This window comes from Beauveria bassiana (genome assembly GCF_000280675.1).
Source record: "Beauveria bassiana ARSEF 2860 unplaced genomic scaffold BBA_S00010, whole genome shotgun sequence".
NCBI lineage: Eukaryota > Fungi > Ascomycota > Sordariomycetes > Hypocreales > Cordycipitaceae > Beauveria > Beauveria bassiana.
In genome coordinates, this window is record NW_007930845.1 from 503,354 (window position 1) to 514,421 (window position 11,068).

Genomic DNA, 11,068 nt, shown 5'->3' on the forward strand with positions numbered 1-11,068 from the left:
GCTGGCGAGAGCCCAGCAGGAGCCGGGGCCGGGTAAGGCGGAGGACCGGGCTGAGAAGCAGTTGCAGTTGCAAAGGCGGAAGGCGGACGGCGGTCGGGCGATTCGGCTGCGACGAGGATCGTCTTGGGTGGTGTGTTATATCGGCGGGATCAGGTGAGGTACGAGGCCGTGGGATCGGCGGAAGAGTTCATTGCAAACAGAAGAGCGTTTGTTTGGAAGAAGCGAAAGGCTGACCGGAGTGGATTAAAAAAAAAAGAAGGCGAAGGCGGAAAAATCGGAGACACCGGGAGAAGAGAAGAAGATTTAAAAAAACGAAATGACAAGATTCGGACCAGTGACGACGAAATGAGTTGAAGGAATAAATGGACAAGGGACCGGGATAAAGGGCGTGGGTGAAGAAGCGGCCGTCCCGCGGAGCCAAGGCAAGAAGAGGCCAAGTACGAGTGTACTGTACTGAGTGAGTAGAGTCACCAGGTCGGAGCAGAGCAGACACGTCGAGCAGGTAGTTTGGTAGTTTGGCGCAGAGTAGGAAGGAGGCAGGTTAATAGGTAGGCTGCGGCGGTGCTTTGAAGAGGTGTGTGATGTATGGAGTGTGATGTATGGAGTGTGTTGTATGGGTGTGTGATGGGTGTGTGTGTGTGGTGCGTGGTGCGTGTTGCGTGGTGCGTGGTGCGTGGTATGTGGTGCTTTCGGTATGGCAAGTTTTGGTACGGTATAAGATGAATAATGGAGGTACTGGTAAGGCTGCAACGCAATGCAACCGAGACAGACAATGGGTGGCGGCGGCGGCAAGCCAGCCGAAGATGGCAGGCCAAACAAGAGGAGGAGAGGCGGGCAAAAGGGAGTTTGAAAGTTGCTGCGCGCCCGCCCGTCCGCCCACGGAGCAGATGTGGCAAAGCGGTTGTTTTCGAAAAAGAGGTTGGGCGAAGAAGAAATCGAGGCAAAAGGAACGATGCAAAGAAATGGTTTGATGAGGGAAGCACAACGTGTAAAGCTAAAAAGCATCCACGGCACCAAATAGTAAATCCGGCGAGGCGAGGCGAGGCACCGCGTAATCTGGAGAACGACAGAGACCTAATAAAGAAAAAAGACGAATAAAAAAATTAAGAATAAAAATAAATAAAAGAGGAAAAATTCCATCACGGCATGGGGCAAGTTTTAACTAAGCCAAGGCTGCCATTTTAGCTGGGGACTTGGGGCGGGCTGCTGCTGCAAGGTTGGGAATAAGAGTCACCTTACCAACAAGTACCTTTTTATAGCACAATACCAGAATTAGGTACATTTCTTTCAACAGCAACTAAATTTACAGGGCCACAACAAGGGCGTGTGCGAGCTTCCGGGGTGTGTGTCAACGCCCATTTCATTTTTGTATGGGCAGAATAGGTACCTGAAAAAAGGCCTGACGAAGCAAAGCCCGGGTTTTTCTTCCTTTATTGTTAGGCACCGCGTGGCAGCTGCATGCAAGTGCGGGCGAGGCGAGCCAAGGGAAAAAAAAACCAGTAGGAATGGGAAATATTTACAGGCACGGCACAAGGCAGGCTGGTGGTACCTACCGTACCTACCGACCCAACTACATCATACCTACCTACCTACCTACAAGCATGTGCCGACAGGCTGCGGCGGCACGAGGCTGCATGTTTGGACCATGGCACGCACATGTTATTACCGCTATTTGCTGCACACCTCTTTTCTGATTCCAACGTTTGGTGGTGGTTGGAAGAGAAGGGCAAGAGAAAATTGATACCTGACACCCCTCTCTCCCAAGACAAGTTATTCCCCAGCAACCCAGCTGGCTCGGTATTCTCGTTGCCAAATCATATTAGCCCATATTGCTGGAGGGATCCGCCAGGCCAGCCTAGAGAGGGGCGCGGCGCCGGTGGCTCAGCTCACTTGGTCTCAAGTGGACAAGTTTAGTTTGCTAATAAAGATGGTTAATAGGCCGCCTTGGCCGTGCCATAGTTAGGACTTTGAGCTCATCTATGCAACTCCGTACGCTAACCAAGGCCTACCTATTCATCTGCAAGGAAATTAAAAAAAAAAAAAAAAAAAGTCTGTGGCCTAGATGACGAACAAGGCTAAGCCGTTTTTGATCGTAAACCCCTGTACGTCTGAAATACCACGCTCAACCGTCGCGGGCCAAGGCAATTCAACCCGCACTCGGAAACCTTGCTCATCAACCTTTCTCTCCCGCTTTCCAGTACCCCATATGCCGTCCAACCGTCCCAGCTGAGTTGGAATCTTGCGCTGTTATTTTGACTTTCTTTTTTTTTGTTCTCTTTTTGTCCTTTTTTTTTTTTTGTGTGTGCTTTCCTCGCCTCGCCCCGTTTGCACCTCATCTCGCTTCCAACGGCATCTTCCGCTTACATTATCCATACACGACAACTAACCAACTAATATTCAGCACACACATACACACACACATATCAATACGCACACACTAATGACACCGCACACACCAAAACCCTACTAATGCTACCGCATCTCAGTCTTGACACGCCAGTGGGGAACTGGCACGCGGCATCGGCAGTCAACCCTGCAGGAGCACCTTTTTATTTTATTTTTTTATTCTTCTAATATACTTCTTTCCCACTAGCACCGTATTCCCACAACACGACGGCCCAGCGCCTACTGGCCACCGCCGAGGCATCAGCCGTCTCATCTTTAGCACCGCCCAGTACAAACACCGAGAACGACACGAGATGTGACCCGTCCTCTGCATCTTGTATCGCTACAAGAATAGATTGTTGCCCTCTCCTTCGCCTTGTTTCATTTACCAAATACAGACAAAACGCCTCTTTTGTTTTAACCCTGGCGGGTCAGTCAATCCCAGCAATCCTAGCAACCCTACCTATGTAGCCTCTTTCCACTGTGCCACTCAAGGCTTCCAAGCCTCGCGTTGCCTGGCCTTGTCAGCCTCGTCAAACTCAAGAGTGGTGATTACGTTGACACGCGGCTTCGCTCTAGCCTTCTTCCAGATTATGGCTTTGCTTTTTTTAGCGGCTGCGTGGCGCTGGGCTGCCCTTCAGCCTCCTACCACCCCCGACTTTTTCGTAATTGGGAAGGGCAAGCCTTGTCAACCGACTTTCAACTCCTCTGTGAACCCCTTGGACCAACCAGAAACTCTGCCTTGTATTGGCCAGTCTTGTCTTTCCATTCAACGACTTATCAGGTATCAGTACTTCTATTCGTCCTTGGGGCTTGCAGTTTTGTGGGTTCATCTTGCTCAAAAAAAAAAATTATTCATCACATTTACTTTCTTTGCCGCTTTCTTCATTTACGATGCCAGCTGGCCTCTCCTCCTCTTCAACCCCCCACTAGTCAACTAGCACAATGCCTTACCAAACGTGACACCAACCAGCATCCGTCGCATTACTCGCCACCATGAGGCCACCGCAGCTCGACCGCTTCCCCTGCGCAATCAAGCAATCTCGCGACGAATCACTAAATCCCCAAGGCCTCAAGTGGCAAAGCTTAGCTCCGATCCCCGCTCAACCCGCTTCAGCCTGCAGCGTATATTTTGCCCCTTGCGGCTGGTCCAGCCGGGGAGGGGAGAGGCGCTATCTGTTGCGCGCCGCATCGCATGCGAGACGGGATCGAAAGCCCACTCCCGCAGCAATCAGGTTTCTTTTCACAAGCATGTATTGTACCTGCAGGCTAAATTTTTTTCAGCCCTGAGCTGCTGAAGGCTGCAGCAAAAACGAAGCGGCAGAGCTGCATCAAACAGGGAACCCCAGTAAGGGTCGGCCTTGTGCTAGCGAAAACTACCAGACGGCCTATCACGAGCACGTCCAAAGCCAAGACAAGCTTTGACTAAACCACACTAAATCTTCGCCTTGACCAATCTTCGACTGTGAAGAAGAAAAACTGATACCAATCATTCAGCTACATTCAACCAGATAAAAGATTCGTCAATTACAACCCAAGGCCCGTGCCAAAGCAAGTGGCAAAGTGTCAGGCTGGCGAAAGCAGGGGACAAGGGTCGATAGAATTCTTGACAAGACAGATTATCCTGGCCGTAATCTAGGCCGGCTTTTCCGTCGTCGAATCGATCCACCCGAGCTTAGTTGTTTTGAAACTCTGAGACTCTTCAGGCTGTTGGCGACAACCGCTAAAGGACTTAGCCGCGCCAGGATCACCATGCTCTTCAATTGTCTACTTGAAACACGTGGGATGTTTTTTTACCAGTCCAAGTAACCAATTGTACAAGGATCAAACGCCACCGGTGTGAAAGTCGGTCACTAGGCCGCTTATCAATATATAGTCTGTGACGCTGCGGATACGGCCATGACAGTCTCGACAAGCATATCCTGTCCTGCAACATGTGCGTGTTACATTCGCGGCAACGTTGTTTGGTCAAATCAGGCCATCCTGAGAAGAATAACAACGTGCCCGATTCACTCATGTGTAGTCAACGTTACCGGCAGGGACATGGTACTGCGGCCAATTTTTACTTACCCTTGATCTGCCGGGAATAACCCTTTTACTCAACGTCCGCCAACGTCTTGCCAATGAGGGAGATTTGAGCCACTGTTTACCCGCATAAAGGCAGCCACGCTGCCACGCATACTGATTTGTTGCGAGCCATGCACACAAATTCCAGGGTGAAGTAGTTGAAACGGCGCATAAATGTCGATCCTGAACCGCGATTGGGCCAGGCAGACATTTACACAGCTGAGGAATTGCAAGTACCAGAATTTGACGAAATCCTGCAAACCACCGAGGCACGTCGGATTGATACATCATCTCGGGATGATGTTGAACCTGTTTAGGGTGGCGTGTCAATGTGTGTACTAAATAAACATCCTGGCACCCTTGTCGCATTCCATCGCCACGTTGTTTCGCCGCAACGTCCAGTCAAACCGTTCACCGCCACGGCAAACGAGCAGGAGAGTGGAAGACATGCACTGCAGCCTGTAGGGACGGGCTTATTCGCACGACTCATTCATTGCCACTCCACTGAGACTGGCCATTACCAATTCAAAGTTGCCTTTATTCTCGGAGGGGGGCGACTTGATGCCCGCCGATTCAGCTGATGATGTATGCTTGAAAAGCAAAAGTCGTCTGCCTCTCCGACAAAGGAGGCCGCCTGGAGATGGCTCCGTGCTGCGTTTCGCCACTGGACCTCGCCGATGCATGACTGGGATCCGCGACCCTCTCTTTCCTCTGCACCTCGGCAGCTGTATATGTAAACCTACCCTTTTCCGCGTGGCTCTAATTACAGAAGAAAAGGGCTGACGTATTTCTGCTGCGGCGAGACACTAGGCCGCGACAACTCTTTATTTTTGACAGCCGTGTCATGCCGTCTCTCAACCGAAACTGTGCAGCAGACAACGGGTCAAGACAAATTCAAGAGCAAGCGTCGTGAACAAGTAGTAGACGAGTTGGCGGGCGCGGCGGCTATGTAGCAGCCCCTTCCGCAATCTTGATCTTCTGAGCGCCAACCAGGCATGGTTTGAGTCGGCGCGATGCGCGCAGCCATTCAGCTCTCAGCCGGGCCCGGAAAAGTAGGCGGAAAAGTCCGAAACCCGGAAATGTCCACACTTTCCGGGGGGGGAGGGGGGGGATGACAGAAGGCTGACAAGCCCATGAATAGGAGATGATATTATCAGACGCTCGCAGCCGTGGGATGTGGGATGTGGGAGAGGCGAGAGGAGAGAAGGAAAACGGGGCGCAGTGCCGGGCAGGCTGCAGGATACCGATACGAGATACGAGGTTTTTTTTTTTCTTCGTCTCTTTGCGCGCTCCCTTATGAGAGGCGCAGACAGAGCGCGATGCCGTCCACCGTCCTGGTTATTTACTGGTAAGCTGTCATTTCTTTTCGCCCGCGGGTTGCGATGCCGCTGTTCTTGTCTCGCGAGCAAATTGTTTTTCCTTTATTCGCATCTTGGCAGCAGACAAATAAAAAAGGCCAAGGCCGCACTATTGAAGCCCAACGGGCCTTTAGGGAGCCGCGATTGTCGAGCCAAGGCCGCCAGAGAGCCGGCTCTGCGCTGAGTTCGGTGTGGTTTGGGCTGCGGATGACACGGGAAAGCTGCCCAGTCAGAAGAAAGTGAAGAAAGAAAAGAGTGATGAAAAATTTCATGCACACGAGGCGGAAGATGTCATGGCCTTGCAGAACGCAGGCGGGAAAGAAAAAAAAGGTAGCATCAAGTTTCTCATCTCCTGTGCAGGTTACCTTAGGAACCTTGGCTCTACATGCGTGGCGGCAGAAGGTGCGTGAGGTGATGGGCAAGAAAACGCAGCAGACTTGGTCACTACGTCATGCGGTAGGCTGACGACCTGCACAGCCATGCGACGTGACATGGGTAGAGCCCTGGTGACGCGACTTGGCAAAATAGAATGTGGCAAAGATGAGAAAAGTCGGATCTTTTTCTAGAAGATGGGCAAGCAAAAGAATTTTTCTTTTTTCAAGTGACCAGGATTCACATGTCAAGGAGGTCAAGACACGAGGCGCCACCCAAGTGAGACATTGCCATACCGTTGTACCGGTAGTGAATTGCAGTGGCGGTGGTGGCTGAAGCTGAGGCTCGTAGATGATGACAGGGGGTTTGGACTACAGCTGCCAAAGTTGCGAGACAAAGGACCGTTTTTAGTTTACACAAGCATCGACAAGCAAGGAATTCTTCCAGAATCTCAGATGATAAACTTTCCATTGCCACAATTGTCCGAAAATCTGTATCAAGAGACTCTAGTTAGGCCTGCTTTTACGGGACGTTGGTGCCTAATTCTGCCAATCTATAGCGGCCCTTAGCGGGTAAAGCCTAGCCTACCTAGGTATTTACCTTGCCTTACCTACTAAGGTACAATGGGTGGGCCAGAAACTGGGTACTCCGTACCTGTTAGCAAACCATCAGCAATCCGCCATACATGACTGCTTGAAGGTACCTACAGATGCTGCCTGTTGTTGATTCAGGTGGGCTGCTCGTCATTCGCAAAAGGCAGCAAACGCGCCATCTTCACAGCCACGAGGCTGCATCACAACAACTCGTCAGCTTCGCCCAAACCTACCTACCTCTGTCCGCTTGTGATTCGCGTAATCCCATCTCTTCCGCTCCAAACGCCAGACATTGCCGCCTCTCTCCACGATCCCGCCGCCCGACTCTCGCGGCCGCTACTGTCCGTCTTCTAGCTTGCCCGCACGGCCCATGACAAAACTTGCAGCGAACTTGTCCTTGATCGTCCGCAGATAACCCCACTGCACGCACAACAGTTGCACGCCTCGGCACCCGCCCGCCCATCCGCGCCTAGCTCCTCTAGCTAAATTTAACAACCTTGTTACTTTGCTTCAATAAACACACCATCCGCATCATCCAGCCCGAGACCTACTGGTCAAATTGTCCGTCCGCTGAGACTTTAAAACAAACCGCACCGACTGCATCTGCGCCGACGCGCAACGCCACGGCCATGGATGCGTACGGCGTCCGACGCAAGGACACCACCAAAGGTCCGCCTCTGCGGATTCTTTCACTCGGTACGTCATCGACATCATGCAGCCCGAATCACTCTCCCTCGCTAACAAGCACAGACGGCGGCGGTGTTCGTGGCTACTCCATGCTCATCATTGTCCAGGAACTCATGCACCGCACCTTTGTCGAAGCTCATGGCCGCGCTCCGCGCCGCAGCGAAATCCCCAAGCCATGCGATCACTTTGACCTCATCGTCGGCACCGGAACGGGCGGTCTCATCGCCATTATGCTCGGCCGCCTCCGACTCGACCTCGAGACGTGCAAAGAGCTCTACGTCCGCATGACGCGCATGGTATTTCAGACTGACAAGACCATTGCCGGCATCCCATACCGATCCACCCTCTTCAAGGCCAGCAAGCTGGAAGAGGCCATCCGTCAAGCCGTCTGCGAGCACACCGTCAACGAACAAGAAGGAAACGATGGCGACGAACCCGTCAACCCCCTCTACTCGTCACGCCTCTCGACCAGCTCAAGCTCCTCTGTTCCTCAGCGACATCTCAGCAATGCCAGCACGGTCAGCTTCAGCGCGCGCAGTCCTACGGCGCAAGCCGCTGCGCGACCGTTCTTCAACTCTAGATATGGGAACGGCGATGCGCGACTATACGACGCGCGCGAGAATCGCACAAAAACGTGAGTATTCCCGATGCGCCAGTCTTGAGTTTTTTGCACACTGACACTAACACTACACAGCGCCGTAACAGCCATGTATAAAGACTCACCCAGCCACTCCGCTCCCGCCATCCTTCGATCCTACGACTCGCGCCGCGAACCTCCTCCCGATTTCGACTGTAAAATTTGGCAAGCTGGCCGTGCCACATGCGCCATCGGCCTCGCCTTCAAGCCCATCACGATTGGCCAGGCCACCTTTCACGACGACGGTGTCGGCACCTTTAACCCCGCCCCCGAGGCTCTCGACGAGGCCGTGGTCAACGAGTGGCCCGGCCGGGAGGTTGGCGTCTTTGTCAGCGTCGGCACCGGTAAGCGCCCGCGCGGCAGCGACGGAAACCAGGCAGTCTGGTACGAGGGCTTCCTCGGCGAGTTTGCCGAGGCGCGTCGTCGTCTCATCTCCAAAATTGAAGGATGCGAAAAGATTCACGAGTTTATGCTCCGCGAGCACCTCTCGCGGCGCAACGTGAACCCCGAAAACTACTTTCGCATGAATGTCGAGATTGGCGTGGGCGAGTTTGGCATGAATGAGTGGCATCGACTCGGCGACATTAGCACCGGCACGCGACGCTACATGGCGCGCGACGAAGAGCAGCGCATGATTCTCGGCATCTCCTCGCGGCTCGCCAAGGTGCACCGCGCGAGGCAGCGCCTCGAGCGACAGGCCAACACGATCCCCGAAGTAGTCAAGCAGCAGCCCTCGGCCAACTTTGACGTCCCCTTTGCCGTCGAGCTCCCCGGCGACACCCCTAGCGCGTTTCCGCCTTCGCCCCGGAGCGGTCTCTCGCAGACGTCGTTTGACTCGGGCCGCCCCGACAGCCTCACCGTTGGCAACAACCCGACGACGACGACGACAACATGGAGCGCAGCCTCCCCGCGAGGCTCCTACGACTACGCGCGACCCGGCGGCGCCGCGCCCTTCCCGCCCGGCACCGCCTCGCCTCCGCCGCCTCCATCGCGCGCCAGTAACCGCAACGGCAACGGCACACCGAGCAGCGACCCGGACCGGCTACTCGGAACGGCGCCCACACCGTCCCAGTTTCGAACTGCCTCGGGCGCGGACAAGATTGCCATAATGAGCCCAGACGAGCACGCGCGGCCGCTGCCGCCGGCACCGCAGTCACCGCCACCATCTACGCGCATCGAGCCCCCGCCACTGCCGCCCAAGACGCCGCTGCCGGGACACAGGGTCAGCAGCAGCCACGCGAGCAACGGGCATGCGCCGCCGTATCCGATGGATGATGAGGAAGCGCCCCCGCCGCCGGTCAATATGGCGCGGAAACCGGATTATCGAGGTTGAAAGAGAGGGCGAGTTGACTTGTTGAGTTTGTTGTTGTATATAACGAGAAATGGTTGGAAATGAGAATGAGGAGGCACAGGCTCGAAATACCCCTTGTCTTTTGTTGTTGCCGCTGTTGGTTACTTCTTTTGATATGTATACATGCACTTGAACTGGGCAATGGGATGCTTGAGTATTCGATATACTGGCGGGCCAAGGCTTTTGGTCCTGACGAGTAACATAATAAACGTGATTCATGATGAACCAATTCTCTGTACATTTCTGTGCTGTATCGACGAGGCCGGCTCACCCCATAGTAAATATGCTAAAGACGCCACGAAACGCGTCGGCAGTGTACCACTGTCACCTAATTCAAACTCCGTTAGCACGTCCGCAATTCTGAAGCCATGCCTAACTTGTTTTTTCCTGTAGTTGGCGGGCTTTGCTCTGGCGCCTCCAGTTATTGTCTCAAGCCGCCTCGTCCGTCACAGGCTGGCCCGTCACAGGTTGACGGCCTTTGACCTCATCATGGCCGAAGACGACGATCCGTACGTGACAGAAATCCGCGCCACCCCAGGCCTGTCAGCGCTTCATCGGTGCCGTGGAGATTGAGAATGCCCGACGCCAGTGGGCCATGAGTTGCCAAGGACGGGGTCTCGTATTTGCAGTTGGCGATGGCCATATAAGGAAGCCTCTGGAGGTGATGCGAAGCGAGGCAAGATTGGCGCCTTTGTCATACTTGGGCTCTCCCCTCAGCAAAAAAGAGCCGGCGGAATTGACGTTGAAATCGGCTCAGTACCCCCGTTCTGGGTCGCTGCGAGTTTGTGTGCGTCCTTGTCGGGTTTCATTTGACCCTGACGCTTGGGTGCCTACTGTCGACCAAGACACCATCTCCGAGGAGAACGAGAGAGCTCCTGTGCGTACCTAGAGACGGCCCAGGGGTGGAATACGACGCAGCTCGGCATAGGAATAGAGGGCTTCTAACACGCGCTGAGGCGGTCGTTGTGAGAGATGTGGCCGTGAAGCAGTAAGAAGACGACATTGACTGGGTAGTCTGTACAATACGAGCAATTAAAAAATTACCCCAAGTAATATTTGAGTTGCGTAGTTTGCTCATCATTCAGATGCTTGTTGTATATGTTTGTGTGATTCAATGATAGCTATGCGACATGTTTTCTGAATTTGAGTTGAAAGAGCGTATTCTGAACAAACATACAATTGTACTTGTGATAGTAGTGAACATGCTTTACAGTGACTTGACTGAGTTTTTTTCTCTCAAAAGAGCATAGGCTGCGAGACTTGGAGGAGCACTTGTGGCAGCTCCATATTGCAGAGTTGGATGCTTTGGAAGATGTCTACACAACTGCACCGAGAGAGAGTCTCAATTATGACGAGGCAGAGCGCGGAACATGGGCAGCATGCTGCAGCAAGATTCACGACAATGTTACCCAGGAGGGTGCTTTGCTGCGTCGCGCATGCCACTGACGACGAGAGAATTTTGAGCTTTGATGGGTTCCCTAGCAGCAGACGATTCATAGCAAAGAAACAACGACGCTGTGGAGTCGTGGTGCAATGCCGGCCAAATACCCGAGCAAGCAGCTTGCGTCTTGTTCTTCCTCATAGCAAAGTCCTCCTTCTTTTTTTTTTTTCTTTTTTT

At 53.3% G+C, this 11,068-nt stretch overlaps 1 protein-coding gene across 1 annotated transcript; it reads left to right on the top strand.

Annotated features, from left to right (window-relative positions):
• Nucleotides 1–7,404: 7,404 nt before the first annotated feature.
• On the top strand, nt 7,405–9,432 carry BBA_04502 (patatin-like phospholipase; the record flags this gene model as incomplete). Its single annotated transcript, XM_008599599.1, has 2 exons — nt 7,405–8,096; nt 8,157–9,432. 2 exons carry the CDS (start codon nt 7,405–7,407, stop codon nt 9,430–9,432), a joined length of 1,968 nt encoding a protein of 655 aa, XP_008597821.1.
• Nucleotides 9,433–11,068: the final 1,636 nt, after the last annotated feature.